The sequence below is a fragment of the Athene noctua genome, chromosome 3, assembly GCF_965140245.1.
Source record: "Athene noctua chromosome 3, bAthNoc1.hap1.1, whole genome shotgun sequence".
Classification (NCBI taxonomy): Eukaryota; Metazoa; Chordata; class Aves; order Strigiformes; family Strigidae; genus Athene; species Athene noctua.
The window spans coordinates 11,946,997-11,973,597 of NC_134039.1; the positions used below are offsets into that span (position 1 = coordinate 11,946,997).

At 40.5% G+C, this 26,601-nt stretch overlaps 1 protein-coding gene across 1 annotated transcript in view; it reads right to left on the minus strand.

The window, feature by feature from the left end:
• The window catches only part of TBXAS1 (thromboxane A synthase 1), a 227,669-nt gene that overhangs the window by 112,438 nt on the left and 88,630 nt on the right, over positions 1-26,601 (minus strand). Inside the window, exon 4 of the mRNA XM_074901261.1 lies at positions 12,794-12,890. Within this exon, the coding sequence (XP_074757362.1) occupies positions 12,794-12,890 (97 nt within the window). The remainder of the gene's footprint in view (positions 1-12,793; positions 12,891-26,601) is intronic.

A 26,601-nucleotide genomic window follows, 5' to 3' on the forward strand; every position in this document is an offset into this window, starting at 1 on the left:
TGCAAGAGCAACCACAAAAGGAAAAGAAGAAGAATGGGACATTATTTCAGTAAAGGATGTAGTTATTTTAGTTTCTATTGCTTAATGCCAGCAAGAGGAGACTGGCAGGAGTAAATAATTAACAATGATCAACAATCCTTTTCTTTTGCTGCAGGATAGCCGTTTCCTGATCCCTGTATATATCTGTTGCTGCGTGTGTGTCTGTGAGGATAAACGGAGCCTCCTCTTGCCACCACCGAGCCTTCAGAAAGGTGAATCAACATGAAAATGAGTAGTGGCCAGGTGTGCCCGAAGTAGAGAGTGCTCATTATGCTGGAGAGCTGGGAGCAAGCCATGCAGTGTGGAGACTTGAATTTTACACCCCCTCCTCTTTCCTTTTCTTTTAAGTGTGGTGAATTTAAGGCTGATGAAAAGTCAGCAGCACTGACAAGTGCTCAGCAACTTTCCTTGGTCATGGTCAGGAACACTGCATGCACGGCACAGCGCTTCCCCAGCACCTGCATAACACACTGCAGCATGCTCCCTTCCTAAGGCTCAGACCAGCCAACTATTTGCTATCAACTATTTACAACAAATGGTGCCAAGGTATGTGATTGCTATACAAACAAAGAATAATTCTCACTAGAGATTAAATAAGACCTGCTGACTCATTTTTCACTCATGATCCTTAAGATTTATAGCTGTAACACACTGTCAGTTGTAAGGAGCGCATCATCTCTAAACATCCTTTCCCATGGAGGTTTTACTCTTGCAGAATAAACATTACATACTGTATGACCACAAGCAAAAAAACAGGATGGCAAAGAATTTTGCTTAGAACAAATCTACTGGAGTTAATTGCTAGGTAATTTTGTAAAGATCAGGAGAGAACTTTCCAGGCTCTGGTCAGAGAACCACTACAAAAACAGCTGCACCAATTTAAGATGCTACTACCCCATCAGCTGTTCACCACCCCCCATCTATTGGAGATTACCACCATTGAAATGGAGCTGGTGGAGAGCCCTTGTGAGCACTCAGCATCTGCTTCAGTGCCAAGTCAGCCTGCATAGTTTTGAAAAAGTCCACACTGATACATAAACTAAGATGGATTAGTTTCTGAGCTGAGTCAGATGAGGAATGCTCACATGATCCATTTCACAGGCCTTGCTATGGGAATGGTAAGTCCAGCTAAGACATCTTAACAAAAGGTTGTTAGCACTGTGCTAGATATGAATATTAGCATAAAATTTTAAAAATTTAAAAAATAAATGAAAAAAACCTTTCATATGTTTAAGTTCAAATATAAACATAAAGGCAGGTAAATGGATTAAGGTATCTGAATGAATGACTAATGAGAGAATTATTCCCACTATTTTTGAGATGATACTACTTCTAAAAGACTTAAAATGAAGAGAAGAGGCTTGCAAGGATTAGTATGATAATGCCCATGTGTATCACATTAACTTTGACTAAAGAGGAATGAAAAGTGAAGCGCACACACAAGTCCTCAACTATAACTCGTATCACATTTGAAACAAAAAGCTCATCCATGAAAAAAAGTCACCTGCTTGCATAATAGTTAATAGAAAGGAAACTGATTTGTAGCCAATGGAGCCATTGGGAGAAATGATGCTCAGATGTACCCTCTGGCACTGGTACTCATCACAGCACAGGTTGCTGGAGGCTGGGCAGATGAGCCAGAAGGAAGATTACTGTCACTGTCTGTCTTGCTATTAGGCTAGTCTTTTGACTTCTGCTGCTGGCCATCTCTGAAAGAGGACACTCAGCTAGGCTACACAGATCTTAGGCATCATATGTGACAACTATTCAAACTATCATATACTGCCATGTCACATCTGCTCCAATGCTCAGTGCTGAACTCCTAGGCTTCTGGGTAGGTACATGTAAATCACTTCTCTGCACTGTGAAACATCACTTGCATAGACCTGAACAGGTTCTTCTATCATCACAAAAGGACTTTATGTTCATGAGCCGGTGAGTTATTTTCAAACGTGGGTAAAGTCATGAAAACAAAGCAAAGTACCAGGTCTGAACTCTTGAGTGCTCAAGTATGTAAAAAGGCCAACTTGAATGTTGTGATCTGATCAGTTCTGGAACACATGACAAACTGATTACTCTTCTCCTAACAAAAAAAAAAGACTGTGAAAAGCAGGAATCAAAGGACATGACACTCTACTATATGTCAAGAATAGGGAAAAGAGAGAAAATGGTAAACAAAACAACCAATCTGCTACCGAAACACAGTTTCAGAAGTCAGAAATGAAGGACTGTTGAAAATCCATGCTATTAGACTGAATAAGCTTCAAAAAAAATATCCCCACAGCATGCGCCTGAAGCAGTAGGATAAGTTGAATTTCCCTTTAAAAAAAACACAAATCAAAAGAAATCAAAGGTCAGGACCAGTGAAGACCAGCACGAACTGCATCTCCGCTCCACATGTGTCACACCTACTCATAACAGTCACCTAAGGACAGGATTAGATAAGGAAGCACTACTGTATTTAAACAGGAAAAAATATTTATCAGTCTTAAGATTTCACATATTTTATCCAGCAATAAAACATCTTCTTTAAATAAGGAACAGAGCCCTGGGAATAGACTGTCCTTTCCTGTCTTTAAGTGGTGTTTGTCTTCAGCATTGCAGTATTAAAAAAAAGTGCTGCAAAACCAGTAAATAAATAGCCAGTGTAAGTTTGATGAAAGATTGGCTCAGAAGACTGCTTTTGGCCTGAATAGAAAGATATGCTTTCATCCTGTTTTGACTATACTCATACGTTTACCTAACATAATTGGATGTAGTTAATATTGCAGGAGCCTTCAAGCAGCGCACATTTCCCTCATTAGTGGGTTTAATGCCTTAATGATATCTCCTGTGCTGCTGAAAAACCCAATGTAGGCTTTAAAAGTGATTGGCAAGTTTGAACAGGAGAAGAACAGGGGGAAGGGAAGGCAAAACCTAATAAAAGTCTGATCTTGTTTTCTTTGGTCATTTACAAAAGGAAATTTTGCAGAATGATGGAAGAAAGAAAAAAAAAAAAAGGTGAGGATAAACAAGCCAAAGAAAGATAATTTCAAAAGTTGATCTTACAGCAACTCAAAAACATGTGAAAGAAATGGGGAGTGGTAGAAAGAGGGACTGTCCCTTCACATACCTGCAACACACTAAGACATATACATACTTAGTCCTACACAAACTTCTTCTGACATAAACAAGTGCATACGCACAGAGTATTGTCAAATCAGCATCTTCCTACACCTGCAGCAAAACTACCTTTTTGTAGTTTCATTATGCAGCTTTTCCCCCCCCCCCCCCCCCTTTAAGTCTCAGTAGACTTGGCAGTGAAGTCTTGCATCTAAGAAACAGAATGTCACAATATACCATTAACTAAGTACATGCGAAGGGTTTGGGTTTTTGTTGTTTGTTTGTTTTGTTTTTGTTATTGACTAATTTTGACCATTTTCCAGGAACAGAAATTTCACAGGCTGGTTTAGTTTCAAAAGAAGCATAATTATGTACAGCTGTATTCAGTATTTCTTAACTGCCTTGAACAATCAGTGAAAGGGAGATTTGCACACATTATCAGCCACTATCATTAGTGCTGTAAAGTACGTAATCCATCTGGTGTTCTGGTGTCTACCTAGGAGCAGGTATTGAACCAATGATGGCTGCAGTATAATAGCATAAAGAAAGAGCATTAAAAACGAACAAAACAACACAGCAACCCTAGCCATTTCTCGATACCAGATTGTCCTTGTGTTCCCCCATGGTTTTACAAACCATTTTTATATGTACAGGCGTGGAGAGTGGAGAATTAAAAATGTAAATTTCATCAACGTGCAGTTTTGCAGTCTTCACAGAGGAAGAGGTAGCGGGATACCATGGTGATGGCAGCACTGCAGCCCATTAATAAACCAGATAAAGACTCGGGGATAGATTCAAATACTTAGACCCATGCTGAAAAATAAATCCTGCAAAAGATAAAATGGCTGTGTATCGAAACATCAGCCGTGGTCTCAACCTATGGATTCATTGTGTCTTGATGGGGGGGTGAGGGAAGAAGAAACTTGTTTTTAAGACTTCTAGTCTCCTTACAGTCAACTGCATTGCTTTTCTATTGCCAAGGTTTATGGCCCATAGCATCTGAAAAGAGACAACCCATGCCTGGAAAAGAGAAAAAGTGGAAAGTTTTTATTATATTCCATCTGTGTGTAACCCATCTGTTTCCACCATCACTGCTAGCCCTTCATATAGGAGGGATCAGCTGGTTTTATTTGCTATCTTAATCAGAAATGTGACAAATAATACTGTTTGCTTACTCAATTAGAGATTCATAAATCCTAAGCAAATTCACATGACCTACCTGGACAACAGTATATTAGCCAGTTACAACAGCAGCCTCACAAGAAGTGTGACTTTCTCCAAGCCTAACTACGGTCTGACCACCACTGCTGGCTATATGCTGACCTCTTGCAGGACAGATCCCTCCAACCATGAAAACACAGCAAACCTTACTCATACAACAAATCATCTAAATAACCACTCAAAGAAAATAAAATGTCCGTTAGACATTCCTCTCTTTAACAGGGGATCTTTCTAAGTCAGTCAACTGGACTATCCTTAAACACTGGACTTAACCTCAGTGTTTTCAGATTGCTTGCTTGTAAGCTGTTCTGTGGCACTCCAAACTGTTACCATTGATATCTTCCCAAACTTTCAGAAATTTGTCTTTAACAAGTACTTAAATGTGTGAGAAGAGACCATGTGAGGCACAGAAATAAAGTCTGCTATTTAAGGGAACATCCCCATTGTGGACAAACTATTAATAAACATACTTAGGTAAATACACACTCATGACCCACTGAATTAAATGAGACATAAGAATGTGCACAGAAGTAAACGCTAATACCTTTTTATGAATAGTATTCAACAGAGGCACACGCCAGGTGTTCAAGGTAGGAACAAAAGATCTTTCCCACCTTGCAGTACAGATTTCACTTGGCTTCCTGTGCAGAATTAGAATTACAAGTAAAAATTACAAACTTAAGAGAAGATAATCTTCAAAATACATTCAAGCAAATCTGTTTATATTAACTTTAGCTTTTTTAAATACTTAAAAATAGAAAGTTACTTAAGAGGGGAAAAAAAAGAAGACCTTTTCAATGAAACTTTTCCTTCTACATTTCTGAAGCTTGTTTTAAGAACAAATAAAAAACAGTCCCACCACAACTATTTGAATTAACAGATAAACCAAATCCTAACCCTTTGCCATCAGTTCTGAAGCACTAACATTCACTAATGATAATCTTCAGCTGGAAATTCCCAACATACTCTTTTACATTTGTTAAGGTGACAAATCACTTCCTAAATGATTTGTCCTTTGAACACAGGAATTCTGTAGCAAAGCCAAAAGCTGAGTTCAGAGCTCCTAAATCCCAACCTAGAGCCCTAATCACAAAACCAGACTTCATCTCACTGGGATTCAGAGGATCAGGTGGTTCCCAGAACACAGTCTTCTAATATGTCAAATCTTTCTTGAAGGCGAACTGAAACCAAAGTCTGATTAATTTTACAGTCAACAGCAGCAATCATTTGACAACATTAGTTTTGTGCTATTAGCTGCAGCATATGGAGAATAAGGGGCAATTTGTTGTGCATGCATAAAAAGACATAGACAGTCTCAAAGAAATGACCCTCTGAATATTTATTATTTTAATTTTAAAGTGTCTACTGCAAGCATATGCACTACTACTTTAAAACATTTAAACAAAACTGGATTTAATTGCTCAGAAAAAAATAACTAGCAAGCTCTGAAAGCAAAAAGAGGAAAGAAAAAAGAAATCCTGAATTAAAAGCTCTTTTACCAGGTAAAGAAAAAGGCAAAATAGTTACATACACATTGACCAAGCTAGAAAGGTATCCTGGGTATGTCTAGAAGACAGGCAGGGAGGCACACTGGGGAAAGAAGTAGATACATCATTATAGTTGTTGAGTCTAGGAGCTCCTGCTCCGGCACAGCATAGTGAGAATCATCAGGTCAAAACAAGCATAAGAGCCCTTGCTCAGCTCCCTGGCAGAGACTGGCACTGGAAAAATCTCTCGGGCATCTGGGCTCACATGGCTGTACAACAGCACCCACAAATACGCAGTCAAACAAATTAATATTAAACAGTTAAGTGCTATACAGCCAAACGCATTCCCTGCTAGCATAATTCCCTTTCTATAATGATGCTGTACCAGCCAAGATTTCAAACAAACCATGATCTAGCAGCTGTAGAAAACTGCTAGGCAAAAAAATAAACCTTAATAAATTCACTGCTTGGACACCTTTTCACTTATCCTCATAAGGCACAGAATGATTTTTGGAAGCACTGAATATTCTCAGCTCAATGAGACTGAGCCTTATTGTACATGTGGCAGGATCGACACTTGCTTGAATTTGTCCTACAAAGGGAGGGAGGGAAAGTGGAAGGAAGGAGAGAACATCGCAGCTCTGTCTCGCAGAGAACTGGATGTTCAAGGCACGGCCTGCCATCAGGTGTGATGGCTTTGCTGCACCAGGAACAAAATGTCACCATGGCACGTACAAAAAGCATACTTTGTGAAGTTTCTGTAACAAGATATGGCACAATTGATGTCTGCAAGGCTCTAGTGAGGACTAGAGATTCAGCATCTCCTCAGATCACAGAGACCTGAATCGGTATGTGTGCGCATCTGTATGCATCCATAAATATATACAAATATGCACAAATGCAGGTGTAACAACTAATCCTGGAACATGTTGGCTCCAGAAGCATTATGCTGGTCACCTTCCATGTCTTATGTGAACCCAACAAAAACCAAGATGAAACAAGACGAAGGAATGGGAACATGAAAAAACATATCTAAAAAGACTGAGGCAGTGAACAAATTTAAAGTATGTTCCTTCCCTCTGCTGCCACAAAACCCAGCTTGTTTTTAAAACTAAATATCATAATCAAATTATTGGAACATCATTTGTGTAACAAACCATCCCACTGAACAATCATTTTAAAAGGTGGAAAAATTAAGATCTCACGGCATATACGTTTCACCATTTTTTCTCATTTATTTGAACAATTTACAAAAAATTGACTTACTGGCTGTCATACTGTGTGTCACTAGTGCTTCAAAGCACATGCCCATGCAAAGGTGAGCCTCTAACAAAACACTCTCGTCATCTGTTTACAAACTGAGTTCACTGCATTTTGCAACAACAATTTTGCAATAAACTAAGAAACTCACATGAAAGTATGATGATAATCATGATGATAGCATCGACACAACCGGAAATAATCCTAGGACGTTTGATTTGAAGAAAATAAACCTTTATAAACCAAACAATTGAGGATACAGGGTCAAGACAGCATGTAAATGCATCTTTTGGCAACAGTACACAACTCTTCATTCCTTAACTATTTTTATATGACTCCAAATGAATACGTTGGTGGGTTGATTTTTCAAAACAAAACCCATATTTGTGAGAGAGGGACTGAAGAAACAGCCCAGCCCATCAGCTGGATCAGACTATGGGTTTGGATACACAAGTGAATTACCACTGTTTACTCAATGACAGCATCTCAGTGGGGCTGCTGCGTACGGGCAATGCCTGTGCTCTCAAAACAGAGGCAGGATGCATCAAGTGAGAACTTGTACAAGACATGCAAGCAACCCTTTATTTGCAAAAGACCAAGAACACATACACACACACAGAGTCAGTTCCTGAGGCACCACTCTGAGCTGTTGGAAGCCATTTGTGCATCCCAGCCCCGTTCTGGAGATGCCTAATCGCTGTCAGTCAGCGTAGGGCCATCTGAAGTTAATGGGAGTATGCTGATTTATGCTGGCTGAGGGCCTGACCCAAAATTCACAGAACTGCAGGATGGCTGAGGTTGGAAGGGACCTCTGGAGGGTATCTTGTATCAAATTTGGATAGATCTTTTGATAGAGCAGTATACACACTTTTCTTGCCAGTACTGTGTCCTCTAGTAGGAGACCCAAAAGAACAACCAAAGCGTGGGATAACGGTAGCTGTCCTGGACCACAGCTGAAGAAGATGCAGAAAACAGGCTCCTTCCTATTTGGTGGCTGTATTTTATTTGTTTAATGCCACAGGTAGGCCTGAAGCTTTAGAGATTTAACAGAACAAAGATGAAGCCAACAGCTTAGCGTAACAGGCAAATTCTACCAGTGAAAAGAATAATCATGTCCCACCCAGATGAACTAGGAGAGGAAGGGGAAGGATAGACAAGCGAAGAGAAAAGAAGCTCGGGAAACTCACTTTTCCTTGAAGAGGGATATAAGGAATTTGTACTGCCTTGTTATATCAATTTCCTCGCTACTATTTTGTTCTTACTTTTACTATTTTGTTATTATTTGTTGTTAATCCATTGTTACTTTTTCTACTGGAACAGCAAAGCTCCTGATGAGAAAACAGTAATGTTTTCTTACAGCTGTTGGAATTGGTGTAGATTTTTATGTTTAAAAATGCCACCTTCCTCCAGCTGGTTGGCATGCAGATTTAAGGATTTGGTCTGGATCAGCCTGAGTTTCCACTTGTGATAGCCACATGAATCCTGGCAGAGCACTGACTCCAATAGCCTGGCAAACTTTGACTAGCCAGTACTTAAATTTGCCTTCAGGCTCATTGATCCACATTTTTAGAAAACAGTTTGGCCTATAACTTCTGAGTCATTTACATTACATACCAGGTAATATCTCTCTTCACATTGCTCCATCTTAACATTCTGTTCCTACATTTTTAAAAGTACACTTTAATGATTCTCAAGTACTAATTCAAAAACAAATTTTCAATTCAGAAATTAAAAGCAATCTGAAAACAGGTTATGTATCATTATCCTGCCCAGCAGAATGCAGCAAACATCATAAACTTATCTCACTCACAACACAGTAATGCAGCTAAAAACATTGTTAGTGCTCTTAAAAGAAAACTTTTAATCAAGAGACAACTTACCATAGCTGTGAGAAAAAGGTATCATTTACTGTAGCACAGCCTTGCCTAGAATGCTGGCTCAGGTTTCCATGGTTAACCTAAATTAAAATCAACTCCATATTTTTTGGCAGAAGGTCTATAAGCTAATTTTCATCTTTTCTTCTCCAACTATAATTAAAAACATAGGGAAAAGGCTTCACATGGCTCAAGTATGAAGGTACATTACAGTAGACATTTTTGTTTTTAAATGGCTACAATGCTCACCTTAATTAAATCAAAATTAAGTGGGAAAGTAGAATGTCATTATTGCCTGTGATTATACAGTTAACAATAAATATATGCCATGCCTACAGGGGAATAACACCCTCCATGCTAGACTTGGTTGCTTGTTCTAAAAGGAAGTGAACCTTAATGAAGATATGATCTGCAGTCACCATACACTTCTGTTGCAATAATTACTGATCAGTAACTCGGAAACAACAGAAGATGGCAAGGGAACCTAAAAGGCTTTTTGCAGCAATATTCGAAAGGTATTCATCGTAAAGATGTGAAATGTATAATATCAAAGGGAAACATAATTGCATGAACTGAACAGGAGTTTGGGTTCTGATCCCATGTAAAATCTACTTTGTCCATATAATGAGTGAGCAGATAGGTTCAATGTGTGAGAAGTGTACAGAGTGGCCCAGGTATCTTTGGATGTGGAGACAGGACACAAGATGCTTCTGAATGAGTCCTCTCAGTAAATTAAAACCACCCCAATTCCATAAAGGTCTTCTGATGACTTCCCAGCAAGCAACCAGCAAGTGCACAATCCCAGATTAAGGTCATTCTTTTTATGAGCACTCAAAGACATGACATCACATTATAGACAGCTTTAATAAAAGCTCGGAGTTCACTGAATCATTATTTTACCCTCTTCTGTCTATCAAGTACATCCACTGTTTGCAACCCTTCACAAGTTCAATTTCCCATTGTGTCTTACTCTAATATATATATATACATATTTTAAGATTAATTGAAAGAGCAGCAAAGTAAACATGAAATATAAACTTTTTTCTACACTTAGCTTTTAGAATTAGTCCTGTACATCCTGCAATTTAGCGACACTTTGTTAACATATGATTGCTACAATTGCTACAGAGTGCAGTGAATAATCTCTCTGCAGAATTCTGGGTTAGATAACTCACATTTCACCTCTAATGGATGAAGTACAAATCTTGATTTTGGAAATGCACTGGCAGGGGTTGGAGGGGAAACACAGTGGATTTTCCCAAGGCTTGTTCAAACCCATCAGTCTCACTCCCCTTCCCATCCTTCTCACCCTTAAAGAATGACAACCTGAAAAAAGGCTTTAGGTTGAAATAAGAACTCTATGCCATGTCTGGACTGAATGATACTAGCCTAGCTTTGTGCACAGCACTAACTCCAAAGCCAATTCTGTAAACAATCATCAGTAGATAAGTTGGGGAAGGAATGGGTAACATAAGGTAGGGGGATCTATTTTGCATTTTGAATTCTCCACTGGCAAATATAAACCCTCACTTAAAGTAGAGGAGATTGCTTTGAGTAATTTTTAAAGACATAAACAGAAACAATCCTATTGGAAGTCTTAAAATGACATTTATTCAGTCAATATCAGAAGAAAGTATTCTGTTACTTGGAAAGTGCTTTTTCACTCTCACCTTTCAACTATTATTCGCATACAACCAAAATCACAGCCGAATAAATTCCACTGGCCTTCGTTACCTACCATCCAGCATTATTTATTTTCATACAGAATCCTTAGTGTACAGGATAGTCAAAAACTTCATCGAGAGAGCTGACTGTGAATTAAGAGGAGAGGCAGCTTCCAGTATGAAAATTCAAGAGGGGAAAAATATTTCCAAGTTAGATGTGGAAGTACCCAGAAACAGAAGGCTGATTATCTTCAGTAAGTGAAAAGCAATGGGTGTAAGAGGGGGAACAAAGTGGAAAGTGAGAAATAACAACGCTCAAAGATTGCAGCTGTGTGAGAAGATCATGGAACAGGCAGATAAAAGCATGTAAGATGAAGCAAGTTCATTTGAATTAGACTCGTGGGCATTAAGCAAGCCAGAAATAGCAACAGTGCACAGGGGGGAAGCTGTTCATTTTGTTAAAGAGGGGTAGGAGTTAAATTTTCTCATCTGCCACAGGCTTTCTGGTTAGCGGCGGGGATGTCACTCAGTCTGTGCCTCAGTTCCTCATTCATAAAGCAGGATGTAGTGCAGAAAAGCCACAAATGGTTCAGGGGACAGAGAAGTGATAAGGGCAAGATATGAACCTGCACATACAGCTATACCTAACAGATCCCTGATGAAGAAAAAAAGGGAGTGAGAGAGACTGGCTATAGTGACCTGACCTACCTGCTTTTAGAAAGGAACACAAATGTTACAGAGCATGACAGATGGATGTACAACCACAAGAGAGATAAACCTCTGACCATAAATGCCTGGAGAGAAAGAAAGGTTTTGCCAAATAAGAAGGGTGACAATGCACAGACAGATATAGTCAAATGATGATGCTGACAAAAAATAAGAGCAGAATGAATATCTGAATCTACCCTTAAAGGAATGCTCTCTAATTTCATAGAGGTGTTATTTGGGCACCAGCTACTGCTATGAATAGTGATTACAGTCTAGTCCTATCAAATATACAGGAGAAAATAATGGGAAAGTTATAAACAGGAAGAAATTGGGTTCCTGCATGGGGGTGGAAGAAGGGAAGGGGTGGGAAATTCTTTCAAATACATAAAAAATGTGGAAAAGACCTTTGCTATACACAACTTCTAACTAAAGCTTGCACACTGGGGATTCTTCCATTCAGAAATGAATTACAGGCAGAATGGAGGACAACTGGTACAAGTGGTTATTAAATAAGACACAGGTAGTCACAAGATGAACCTCATGTAGCAAAAGAAGCAAGCAAAGGAGACAAGCAGTCTGCAAACAGACTATCTGGTTGCAGAGAGGATTGGAGGGGCAGAGGAGACAGACAGCTGATGAGAGATGAACTTTTTCCTGAGGGCACAAACAACCCTCCTGAACACATGTGAGTTTATTTGAGCAGGTTTGACCATACAAAGGGGCCAGGAGGAAGCAGGGAATGGATGGCACTGAGGCAGCATGTGGTCACAGTGACAGTATTTCCTTGCAAAATGCTGAGGAACCGCTGGAAATCTTTACTATCCCTCGAGCCATTCCTCCTTTATTATTTGTTCTAACCAGTACTTGAAAAAGAGCTTTTTAACATATAAGCATGTAACCAACAGCATATGTGTAAGTCCTTGCTAACTCCAACTTCTTTCTTTGCTATTTATTATTTTCAGAGTCATTAAGTATGACAAAGCAACATACGTTAGCTGTGGGAGGCATGTCCCTGTCCCAAGCAGCCTGCTCCTGCCCTAGAAAGCCTAAAACCACAAAACAGATGGTGAGCCAGAGAAAGCAAATAGTACTGTTACAGTTTGAGAACCAAGGAAGAGAGCTAGTGAGTGATTTTCCCAGGATTTCACAGGAGGTCAGTGGCAAAACTGGAAACTGAAACCCCCTCTCCTCAGCATCCACTTGGTGCCTCAATTCACAAGTGCAGTGCAGCTCTTTTAAGAACATTCTCTTTCATCCTCAGAGTGTCCTGGTAACAAGAGACTTTGACTGAATGTATACACTGAGTTTATATAGCTTTAAGTCTTACTGAACCATGTACTTTTTCCCGTTTCCAGCTCCCTTATAGTCGCTTTGGTCTGAGCTCAAATTAGCAGTACTACCAACTCCATCCACAAAGCCAGCCTTTTCATCTACTTACAGTTCTGTTGGTGAAGTTACTGAAGTTTGTCACTAAGATTTGCTTGATCATCTCTGGTGTGGAGACCACCACAAACATCTGGCGACCAATGTAATACCTACAAAGAAATAAAGTAGAGAGTCATTTTAGCACATAATGACAACCAGAGAAGCATTTCCTTCCCTAAAATACCTTTTTGGCTTGAAAATACTTGCCATGAACAAATATCACAGAAATTATATTCCCTTGGGTAAAGCAGTATCTTTCCCCATCCCTCTCAACTATTAAATTAAGATGCATAGTCCTGGAATTTAAAGGAAACATCTTAAAACCTTTTACTGATTAATCAATACTCACTCAACATTTCAATGTAGAGGTTTACACACTCTATGCTCACTATGAATTCTGTACAAAATGATGTAACATCACTAAACTAAACTACAGAGAGGCAAAACATCAGAAACCAACAACCCAAACAGTCATGAAAGACTTACAAAATCGATTATCCTGCAGTTAGCCACATAAAATGTCTTTCCATGGCAAATCCCTGTCTACAATGAGCCCTTCCAGAAGTGCCCCCAGGGCAGCTGCTGTAAAGGCACACTCTCACCACTTCTACTAGTACTGGCACTGAGTGCTTCTCAGACCCCAGGCTCTGCATTACCATGAACATAACTGCCTAACAGACACCATCTAAATCTTACATAACACCAATAGGAAAAAAAGAAAAAAGAAAAAAAAAGAAGAAAAAAAAGATCACCAAGTATAAAGGAATTAATAGAACTTTAGAAGAAGACTGGATGACAGGGGTTTCTCTCTGCTTGTACACCCTCTGTCTCCCTCCTCCCAGTTTAATCTGATCTTGTGGAGCCTGGGTTTGTCCTTGGGGGATGTCACACCATTGTAGATGGTGCAGAGGTACTGGGACCCACCCCAACCCCACAACTCCTAGGGGTGCAGAGCTCCCTTCTCCAGCAGCGTTCCTCCCAAGGCTCACAGGCACTCCATGCTCGGCTGCTCTGCAGGGGAAGGAAGAAGTACCACCAGCAAGCAGAGGTTGCCTGCAGCCCCTACCTTTGCTGACTGCTGGACCAGAAAGACTTATGCAGGCAGCACTCCCTTTGCTCTGCCAGGAGAGAAGAAGAGGAGGCTGGCGGCAGACACAGGAGGGCCAGTCAGCTCAGAGCAGAACAGAAGAGCAACACCACAGATGCTGCAATACTGTGGTAACATCGATGCCTAATCATTTTGGTATGATATAGCTTAGTATCAATACATTGCTTATCACCTGTCTACACTGCAGCAACAGAACAGACAGGCAAACCCTGGGCTGAATTAAATTTAGTAACTGGAGGTTCCCATGGCAATGAAGCTGCAGCAGCACTGATTTCACCAAGGGCAAACAAGTCAGACAAATATCTTGATTCCAAAGCAGGGTTTCAGAGTCCACCTTGACCCCCATATCACCAAAACTCATAACAAACAAATGGCAGAGAAGAACAAGAAAATAATTTTCTTCATGGTGGGTTTCCAGAGGGAACTCTTATTTCCCAAATCCAACACACAGGCTCCACTTGAATCTCAGATACAGGTGGTACAGCCTATTAAAAGAAATCTTTTTCACCTCTCCCAGTTTGCTAAACCACAGCAAGGGAGTTGCCTGTTAATGGTCAAACTTTTGTTCAGAATCCTAACAGGTCCATAAGAAAGAGCTGAGGCCTCATTTTAAAGAGTGCTTTGATCACAGTCTTTGGCAAAAGACGATAATGCCCTGCATGCCCCTTCTGCACGTACTTTGTGCAATTTCTCTGGCATCAGAGAGGGAAAGCAAGCTCCCAAGGTGAAGACCTGTGCTGCTCCCAACCTTTCTGGGACGATCAACCATGAATACTGACCACTCACACCTTGCTCTTCTCTTCCCCTCTCCCAAGTTTCTTGAGTTCCTTGTCTCCTTTAATGCTTAGCAGCTGATGGTCCTCCAACACACAGCTTTTCACAGGGACTAAATCCCTAACATCAGATTCCAAATCTGAATCAGACGCTGATTATATCTACCCAGATAGCTTAACTCTGACCACCATGAGGCATCACATGATACATCATGCAAAGCACATACATGTGTGTGAGAGAGACACACTTCTAGTTTACTTAAAATTTGGGAAGTTGCAGAGCTCCAGCTTCAGTCCACTGGAATAACAGGACAGGACTCACAGTTGGAGTTCTTATGTCACAGTGCACTTTGTGCTTGAAAGCATTCAGGACTAAAATTTGGGACAGGAGCATCTCCTACTCAAGCTGCTTTTATGAGAAAGGGACTCACAGGCCAAGCTTATGCAAACAAATCTATTCATCATCCTCCAACTCAGACCAGTCACACCAACTTCCAGCTCTGCTTCCACAGCTAAGCTTTCTTTTTTATTTACCCTTCTCTAACTTTCTATCTATAGACACCTATTTTTCCTTTATCCATTTAGAAATAAGGGCAGAGAAGAAGGGGAAAAGTCCTCTAAATTTAATAAATTGAAAATACTGAAAAAATATCTTAAATTGCTTTTTAAGCAAAGTTCTGCCAGTTTTTAAGGAATGACGGCTGTAAAGCACACACAGACTATCATCTTTTATTGTATCCCAAACAGTAAAAGCTCTCTTCCTGTTTTGTTTTTGTTTTTGTTTTTTTTCTCCATTCTCCTCCCTTCTGTATATAATCTTTCTAACCTTTCCTAGGACACAAAAAGAAGAGAATGTGTATGGACATGCTTTGGAAGCCAAAATCCACAGGCTCGGAGCATGACTTCCATGATTTTCCCCTGAAGTTAAGGAAAAGGGACAAGAAGAGCTAAGCATGAAACAAGATCATCTGAGCTACTTCATTTAGCAAACATAGGTCCAGAACCTGCAAAGCCACGATGCTTAACTGGGTTTTAACATATTGAAAATCCTTTGCAGGATCAAGGCCTCCATTACAAACGAAGAGGATATCTCCCAGCTAGGTTTGGGCTTTTTTTACATGTTCTAAAATGGGAAGTAAAAGATAAAATCCTCCTGAACAATAATCTATTCATCCCAAGTAAATAACATATTCAGCCCTGCCATGTAACTTCATTTTGATTCTGTATTACTACATGTGGATATCACCAGTCTCACATAGATTTATTATTGAATGAAACCCGATATTCTTGTCAGATTTTAATAAATAAGAGTTTGAGAAAAACAAAAGCCTCCTGGCAAGTGCATTATAAATAGATTCATGAATAATTTAGGACAGCACTTTTTATTAACTTTCTCTAGGTTAATCTTTTCACAGGTCTTGTCCACACACAAAATTCCTACCTTTAACTACAGTGATACAGTACCATTACACTGCTTGACCCAACCCTTCGTAATATTTTCATGTAGGGCATTCAGGGTATAATGCAAACGCTCAGGACTATCTAGCTCAGTCCTGCAGAGAAACAAGAATGTGAATGTAGTATGGTGTCCTCAGAGCAATGTAATTCTGTCCACATGATAATCTGTTGTAACACTGCATACCAGTAAAAATAAATTTCATGACCCACACATGAATGTAATTTTCCTGTGTAGATGAGGCCTCAGTTATTTAAGTTATGTTGTTGGAGTAATTTCTATTAAATTTCAGTTTAAGCTGCGGTGCTCTGAAACAGGGTAAGAAATGCATGTTTTTAGACCAGCAGCATTAGCTTCACGAGAAGGTGAGACAGGAAAGGCCTGGCACCAGTACACCAACAGTGTGAGGTCAGCGTTAGCTTCCTCCAGCAGACGAAAGGGTGGATGATGAGCCATCCCCCCAGCAGGCTGCCAGTGCAGAAGTGGGCAGCCCTGTGCTTGAAGTGTTCAACAGAGGGCATGGATCCAATCCCAGAAACTGTGGAAAAGGCAGTCATGTTTATCAAAGGGCTCACAGGTCAAGAAGGGTGTTACGTTATAGTATATTGAACAAAGGAAGTTAATCTGCATCCAGAGTGTTTTAATAACTGAAGAGGCTACAAACACCCAACACACTCAACTGCAGCAGTTTGGTTTGTAAGAGCAGATAAGCACCACTCTTATGTCAATTATGACAAGGACAGAGACTTCTGCCTTGTGTTCAGGTTTCACCCAAGACGTTGCAGTTCTCTTTGCAATGATTTAGTCATTAAATAAATGCACCTCTTCTTTTATCCACAAGAATAAGCAGCAACCCAGCAATGATTTCTGCTATTTTGCACATGCACCACCATTGCTTTCTACAGAGATGTGTCCTGAGCGTCTCAGCCTGGACCTAGTGCCTGCCATGGCCATGGCTGCAAAATTTATCCCATGGAGGTAAGAGATGCCTGACAAGTCCAACTACAGGCTGAGGTAGGAGCATGAGACGAGGCACACTGGACTGCCCAGCCCCTCCTGCAACACCCAAGCACATCGTCTCCCTTTTCAACATTTACCAGGGACACACACACCCCCCCGGGAATGCAGATTTCTGTTCTCAAGCGATGTAGCAGATCAGTCAGCTACTTTCAATTTGAAGGATCAATTTAGCATTATCCTTTGTGTGCCCCCAAGCTCGCTCTGGCCACCCTGCACAGTCATCTGCTGCTGACAGCACCCCCTCGGGTCCTGAGCCATGGATGTGCTCTCAGAGCAAAGCTCACAGCAACGTTGCCTTACTCTGCAAGAAAAGATGGAGTGTGCACACAGTACATCATGGCAAAGGGCCATATGTTTTTGTATAACACCCGTGTGGGAAACACCTGCAACCCTTTCACCTTGTTTATAGTGCTGCTGTCAATTCACAGAAGGCTTTGATCTCCCTATCTATTATCAGTCCCATGTATTACAAACACATCACATTAATCATAAAGCACGTATATGCTGTTAGGCAATAAACAAGGCTTTCTTTTCTATGCTGCAGTCTGGTAAAGTACACAAAGATCATCTGGAAAGCTAAATGAAAATATAAGATTTCATTATCTTTATCTTCCTCAGGGAAGAGCAAAGAAGAAAGAACAAAAAAAAAAAAGGGGGGGGGGAGAGAGAGGTATGCAAAGACACAGAGATACAAGAGAAAAGGTTAATTTTCTTAGGAGACATTTCCTCAAAACAAAAGTTCCTCGATCACTCTGCCTCTTTTGTTTAGAGACAACCATTCACTTCAGGCAAAGAAACGCAAAAATGAATTGTGCACTGCTTGTTTAAAATAGGACTGAAGCCTGGCATTACTTGCTTAATTATTTCAGAGGTCAGCAAATTGATTTATCATGAGCACTGTCCCCTTCCAGCTCTTGCAGGCAATTCAGACTCTGTAGGACTAAGCGATATGTCACAAACAGCTGCAAAGCCCAAACGCAGTCTTCACAGAAAGGGTTACTTTGGGTTGAGAGGAAAGGAAAGGAGGGGACAAAAAATTGTCAGGTACCTTGAGTCCCATTATTATTTGTGATATATTAGCAGCTAGAGGCCTCCAAGGTCCCCAGGATCTAATTTAGCATGAGTTATACATAAGTAGAAGGCTTATTCTAGGCCTGTGGAGTCCACAATTTGAATAAGAAGGAGCGACAAGCAGTGGGGAAAACAACCATCCTCCATTTTCCATCTGAGGGACTAGTGCACAGGTAGGTAGGGGAGAAGCCGGGAATTGCCAGCAATCACCTATTGGTTCTGATTCCCTGTGGGAACAGAGCTCCTCAGCTGCCATGTACACCTGGAAATCCCACACTGGCTTTCTTCAGGCAGGGGCAAGTCTGCTGGAAAGTTGGAAGCTAACTCCTGTGCCACTTCTCCTGCATCCTGGGCTGTGACTCTAGCCGGCAGGGTGCCCTCCCGGACTATTTTTATAAAGCACTGACAAGCTGAGTATCTCCAGATTAGAGAACCGAAAAATGTACATTACCACTTAAGAAAACAAACAAACACACACAAAACCCCCCCCACAACATCCTAGAAACAGGTGAACTTATTGCACATGAAAATGAAGCCCTGGTAGCACTGAGCAGTCTCAAGCACAGGGAAAAGTTTCAAAGCACAGCTCTGCCAACACACATGCCTCAGCCGGAGACTAATCCAACCCATTGTGTAAATTCATGAAAAAGAAGACATGGCCACAGTGATTTCTATTTAAGAATAAATTGTTCCTCATTTCCTTTTTCGATGAACTACACTTCTTTTCATGCCGTGAAAGCTTTAAAATAAGCACATAGAACTATTAATTTAATTCCTGACTGTATTAAAAATATCATGTAACCAGATGCCCAGACACTCACGCACACTTTCTGCACTGCTCTGTATTGCTATGCATCCACCTCTTTGTCCACATACCCAGGATTAAAAATGCTATCTTCTACATACCAAAAAACCTCTGCACTATCTCAAACTTGCACCTTGCCAAAAGACCTCTGTTTTCTGACATGCTTAAGGAAGTATTAAAAAAAAGGAAGAAAATTCTGGGATTATTTATATTCTCCCCACCACTAAAAGCACAGCTATTTTTAAAGGAGCTCCTCCCTTGTCAGGTGCAGTAAGAGACTAGCCGTACGGAAGTAATATATTTAGGGTTGACAATAAGGAGAAGGAGGGCTGATTGGGGCCATTGCAAGGTACAGAGCTGGTAGAGTCTTTCAAGGACCTCACACCAGGGTGCAAACAAGATCTATTTCTGGGCATCTCTAACCCCAGCTGGGGTTTAGCAACTTGAGGGTGTCACACATATTTACTAATCCCTTCCCCCTTCCAAGTGAGCAGTGCAGGAGACGCAGACTCTGCATGGCTGTGTTAATTCATTCATGAAATGAAGTAGATGACATTTACCCACATATAAGGAATGACAGGGATTAAATTAAGCTCACAAAGTGCCATGGAGAGAAAAAAAAAAACCACCTCTAAATTATACAATCGTATTTGGCAATCTATGTCCATTTGGTTTTCTGAGGAAAACTGAGTCCAGATACAAGTGCAAGTACAAAAACTCATGCCCACATTCAGGGGTTGGGAAGAAAAGCAGCAAAGGGGACAGACAGGGATAACAGAATCAGTTTTTCTTTCTTGCTCAGGTGGGCTGCAGGAGAAGCCTGGCGCCAGGACAGCGTGGAGCCGCAGGGTCCTGAGCTGTGCTCCTCCACAGCTGGGGAGCCGCCTCTTCCCAGGGCTGGTGGGGGTTATTTTTATCCTGGCAACTGGGCTAAGATGATTGCCACCACCGCCACCATCGCTCCACGTGCTTGCATCATACCGCTAGCGCTGATTAGCTACATCAGTATTCCACTTCATTAATGCGAAATGAAAGCTGTAAATAGGGTACTGCTTTTATAGGATGCTCCTGGAAATGAGAAGCACTGTGATATTAATAAGAAACCAGTTGCTCCTCCCGCCTGGGTATGCGGCGCTGTTGCTACTGGCTGACACTGAAAGCGCTCATAGCTCTTCACCTCGGCAAGAGTGCCAGAAGAAGGTTTCTTAATCTTTTCCCATGGTGTTTCCCACCAAGCTTGGACTGTATTAATCTGTGTTTTGTTACCCGTGTTTAGACTGTGACATTTTCACCAAAGCTTGTTTTGTCTGTGCTCGTTAAAGCACAGTATGCCTGACTGACCTCATGTGATGGTGCAGCAGACGTTTCCTGTGGGTTTCAGCATATTTCTGTGCCCAGCCTTCCTGTGGGTTTGCGAGACATGGCGTGAGAGCAGTCTCATCTCAGTCTCTCTGCACCCAATTCACTACCAGAGTACTCCTTTGCCATACCCTGAGAGAAAAACCATCAGGTTACTATTTCCAGAACACTGAATTACTATTTCTAAGTAAGGCTACATCTGGGAGATAGCAAACTTTCTGCGTCTCCTAACTTCACTTGCTAGCATCTACACACTGTTCATTTGTATGGATTTGTATGAGTCTATTATTTATATTCAGCAGTACTACTTATTTTTATCAGCGCAATGAAAAAAAACCAAGGATACAAGATGGCTGAGGAGGATAAGCAAACAATGTTACTTGGGCTAAATAAGGGCAGGCTTTTCTCCATCTTATTTTTTCCACATAAGGGAGGGAGAGGGATCTGCTCAGTGCTTATCCTGCTTTCTAGTCAGAAGCTCTAAGCAGCTTCTCTTGACAGACAGGTAAGCAATTTCTGGGAAACAACAGGCCGTATTACCTTAGCAGGGCTACAGCCATTTTGTACAAGATAAATGGAGACAGAGCACTGCACTTAAAGAATATGAGGGATACGACTGGGATGCTACATCAAATAATAAAGCTGAGAGAAAACGTAGAAGAGGGTCATGCAGTGCAGGGCTGCCTTCTAGCAAAGCAGGGGGGACCCATCCAAACGGGTAGCCATGAAGCCAAGGAGGATCCTCAGTGTCCCAGTAAGCTGGAGAACGTGCACGTGTCGTGGTGCAGGCTCCAAGAAAAATCTGGGGACAAGGGACAAAAAGAAGAGAGCATATGTGCAACCATATGGAGAAAATGAAACAAGAAAGAGGTCAAAGGATTTAAATATAATTTGCGATACTACGACATCGCAAGATACAGCAAGCTATAAAACAGGTCGCCTATAATAAAACCACAAGTGTAATAAAGTTGCTAGTTACACATACGTCCATCACTAAACATATAAGCAAACACATTTCAAGATGACTGAAACAAAACCTACGTGATCTGACTTCTGCTTCTCATAAAGCATTTCTGACCATGATAAAATTGAGGTTTGTATTATTTTACCTCCCTGAGACTTGGCAACAGGGTACCAAGAAAAGCCATCTATAAATCTGCATTTCTGCAACCTTCACCTTGCATATTCTTTATATATCATGGCCAGGACTCAAGTACAACTAGAGTTTTCCACATCTCCAGTTTTGGTTAGCCATTTTAGCCCTGAAGGAAAGAAAAGTCTTTCAGAAAACACTGAGTATCTCTATCTGTTGAAAAGTCATGTCCTCATACATATCTTCAAAAGAGTCATTGAGAACACAGATATTCAAAATCAGTACGCTGTTTCTGTTTGTTTTAATTCTGCACTTTATCTTCGATTTCTTCATAGGCAAGACAGCTCATGTGCCTCCTGTAAATACAATCAGCAGTACTGGATGATACAATATTTTATTTTTGCATGTGTTAAAAATAAACATATACATAATTTTCTTTCAGTCTACTCCTTCTTACTGGCATTTTGATCTTAAATCAATGAGAGAGTTACAATATATTGCACACCGTCTCTTTTTGTTCCTTTGCTCTATGTTAATGCAGACACATGCTGTCTTAATATTAGAAAATATTAATTCTTCATAGATAGGACTCAATATACTGATTTTTTGCATCATAAACATAACAAGATGAAATGAATAAGCCAAAATGAGATTTTCATAACTACACATGCATACGCTGTTTTGTTGAGTAAGAAACAAGACACTTTGACTTGGTCATGGCTACCAGCCTGAAGATATCTTAAGTTTAAGCCAATGAAAGCAGGGTTTCATAAGTGGCAAGGAATGGGCAACCCATTCATCTGGTTTGCATGCAAGATCCCAGCCAACATTGGACAGCCTTACTCAGACAAGTAAAGGTCTGCCAGAGTGGCCACAAGGGGGACAGTCACTGGGACTTGCTTTTCTTTCCTGATCTGCCTTTAAAAAAAATGTCGAAACAAAGAAGAAAAAGGATAGTAACCACCTACTGAGCTCCTGGGAATGTACTTTTTTATGCTACAGCATACAAAGTGCACACAGGAAAGATTCATTTTTTAAAATCCTTGCATACCTATGATAGCATGTACTTATTCTATATATTCTTAAGATCTACACACATACACACAAAATCATTTAATTTTGTTAATGCATTATTAAATGCACACTAAGCCAAATAAAAGTAATTTCCCAATGCTTTATGCATTTATCATGAAACCACTAGCAGAATTCTTTACAATAAAAATGCTAGCTGTACACATGACCAAACTAAATTATCTTGGGAAATGGCTAATACCTGACCATGTGGAAACGTTAGAAAGCAGGGTTTTGTTATAGGACTAGAAAGAAAAAATAGATGTATTTTCTTACAGAAAAATTGCAATGATAAAAATATTTTTAATAGTAAAAAACACTGCAGCTCCAGGAAATTTTCCTGAATCAATTCAATCTGTGTTGTTCCAGACTTTAAAAACCCATTAAAAATAACTGATAAATTTCCTAACCTCTTTTAGTGCACCATGCAGAAGACAAAGGAAACTGCAATTCAACAGAGATAGAAAGGAAAGAAAAGAATGGAAAAACCTGATAGTTTGTGCATCAGTGGTAATATCCTTGCTAACAACAACGGGCAAATCTGCGCTACAAAGGACAAGAGGAGCAGGAGTGATGTGTACAGCTGACAAAGGCACTCCAAAGTAATGACTTCCAGGAAAATCTGCTGTTACAAATGGACAACACACTGCTGAGAAGTAGTTGAGTCACAACTTTCATAACATGGAAAATTATTTCAGCCTAAAAATGGATGTATTGAAAAACAGGATGTATTTGAATCTGGTAAGGCATTATGGGGATAACATCCTACAAACAGCTAATATACTCACCTGGTTTAAATTATTAAACCTCACTGAGATCCATGCATATTCAGGGATTTTTCCCAATACAATGCACAGACATAAAACACAGATCGTGTTTCAAACAGTAATATTAGTAAGAGCACTACCTGGTTGACCTATTTTCCATTTATTGCCTTGTGTGTCTTATCAGTTGTAACAAACATGCTTCTTTTGCTGCTCCTGTTTTTGGTGGGGGAGAAGGGAGCAACTGTATAATCAATGGTGTATATGTCTCCATATCCTAAAACTACCCATATTGCTGAGGATGGAAGAGTACATTTAGCCCTCTCCTCTTCCACGGACGTTTCACTGTGGAACAGCAGGTCTTGTTCATCCACCTCCTTCTTCTGACAGCCAGCCAGGGCACAACGTATCACACCGACGCTGGCACCCGATTCCCACACGCACACTGCATATGTTTGAGCTCTCTTCACAGCTGCATTAAACAGCTGTCCCAGGCCCACATCTGGTGGTGCAGGACACGAGCGATGTTGACTCAAGAATTTCTCCTCTTTGGCTCAGGCACAGCTGCTTGGCTAAAGACCTCAGGACTCCCACGGACCTGCCTCATTTCTGAGTCATCCCAGTAAACATTATCGTCCAACACCACTTTGCTGTGTTACTCCCCAAATCCTCTGATCTCTGGAGTCTGCTCGAGGTTTCCTAGAGCCCTTCCCTCCAAATGGTTGAGCATACATGAAACATCCAGCAGTCATACTTAGGATTTCTGAGAACATTTCTGAACCAAACATTGCATTTTTAATTGCTCAGATTCTACCTAGAAAAAAGGGAAAACAAGTAGATTTGTAAGCAGACCAATCTAAGTACTTCATTTTCCTTCTAAATACACAGGTATGAGGCAAGATCAAGCGACTTGATCCTCACGCAATGACAGAGGTATAGCAAAGATACAACCCACTCAATCTATTCATAACCTCTATAAACAAAGCAAAAAAACCCAACAAGCACTACTGTAGGATGAACTATCACTGAAGTAAATATATTGATCTAGCAAAAATGATTGAAGACTGACAATAAAAGGGTTATAAATGCTTAGAAGAAAGAGAAAGCAAAAACACAAAACCAACCCACTGAAAAACTCCCACCTGCATTCACAGGGAAAAATGGACTGGAACAATAAAACACAATGGCAGTGCCTGTACGTCTTTGATAGCTGCCCCTCCCAAAAGCTGGAACAATCTTGCTATAAACCAAGCAAATGAAAATGCAAATGCATGAGCAATCGTCTGGGGGATTCAGATGCTTCGTGTCCTGTAGGCAAAGAAGGAAGGGGAGAAAAGTAGGAAAGCAAGAGAAGGCACCACTTTTTATATTTGTAATTATTGATCATGCTCTCCTCACCTGGAGCCTTTTTAATCCAGCAGAGATCTTACAGTTAAATATGCAACGCTGGCTGCATTGCAGCTTTAGCACTGCCAGCAACATCCGCTTGTCCTCTGACCTCAGTGCCATCCGTGGCTCCGGCTCCTCCAGCAGGCAGGGACAGCCTGCAGATTTTCTGGCGCGCTGGCTGGAGAGAATCATGTGAACAGCTGCCTGCAGAAATCCAATGTTCAAAATGGCAAACTCAAAAGAAGCATGGGATGGGGAAATATGCTGAACGCAATGCCCAGAGCAGTCCTGTGAGTACATATAAATACAGTGGTGTATCAAAGGGGTATCAGGGTCTACCTGAGGGCTTACAAACTGTGTATTCGTTTAACTATTTTGCTAAGGAAATGAGCATGAGGAAAATTATGGTAGTTTCACCTACAGTGATTCTGTTCTTCAGTATTGATGAAAATCCAATTGCGTTATTCAGCAAAAGCAAATAAAATGCCACTGACACAAAAGATGGGTCTGTAGTAAGAATAAGTTCAGGTACTTCGAGTATTGATCTTCCCGTTTTGCAATACACCTCTCCGCCTCAAAAATCTGAATTTAAATTGCTTTAATAGAAAATAATATTTAATAGCTAATGCCTTTCCATGTGACATTACGTTACCATCTGACCTATTTTAACATTTGTCTCTGTGCTGCACTTGTAGACCTACTTTCTCTTTCTCCTGTCCCATGCATAGGTTATTTCCTACTGGGCCAAGTGGACAGCCAGTGGACATATAAAATTGTTAGGCTGCTTTGATAACATTTTACTTTGGCCCTTCACACAGAGTATTTCAGAAGATGTTCTGTGTGATAAAAGGTCCCAAAGAACCGAGATCTTCTCATAATGTCACTTTGAAAGACTCTGCGGCAATTCCCAGTGTCCTTGCCAAGATCCTTTTTCAATAAAATAGATTCCAACATTGACAGAAAAGCTTGGATTATTGCTGAGTGATAAAATGTCTACTGCTAGCCCTTACAGAGTCTGAACATTGCTCCCAACTCACTCCTTTTTCTGTAAACTACTTTAAGATGTCTGGATATGTCTTAAAATTTGCTGTACAAAACCCAACTTTATTCAATAGGTACCATCATCCAAAAATCGAAGTTATATAACATGAGAGACACCTAAAAACATTGGGTCAAGATCCTCAGATAGTCACAGCTTTATGCATTTAGTGGAGCTACACTGAAGTAAACAACAGCTTGAAGGTCCAGACCACTATTTTCAGGCTTGTTTACATGGGGGAAGAGAGGAGATTCTGGGACAAGACATGATCTGAATGTGAATAAAATTAGACTAGAAAAAACTCCTATGGGAGCACACCCCTATAGGTACAATAATTGCTGGGGGAGATGGTCAGTTTTTTGCCTGATGTAGTTTGTCATTCCAGAACTGCCGTGTCTGTGCATGGGAGGTTTTCTGACATTACCATAGCTGTTTAATTATACCAGTACAATTTTATCACTATGACTAAAATAAATCCTCCTTCGAGACAAGCCCTCAAGTTTAGCCACCAAATTTAATGGAAGGAAGGAAAGATTCACAATCCCCAGGGTAATGGTGGCTCAGCTCATTCCATGCTCCCCAAGCTAGAAAAAAAAAATAAATAGAATAACAGCTGACAACAACTTCTTCCTCTGCAGTGGGGTATACTTCTGCCTATTGCCTGATGAAATCATACCCAGTTCACTACCAGCAGAAGGTCTGACATAAAGCAAACTCTCCAGGGAAAGAAGAGAAGTAGTCAAACAGAGAAAAAGGGTAATTTGAAGATGGTGCCAAACCAACAAAGAAGAAGGAGATATTTTGTTTCCCTTTACTACTAATAAAACATAGTAGACTAAAATTGATCCCCAGACTAATAAGGTAGAGGAAAAA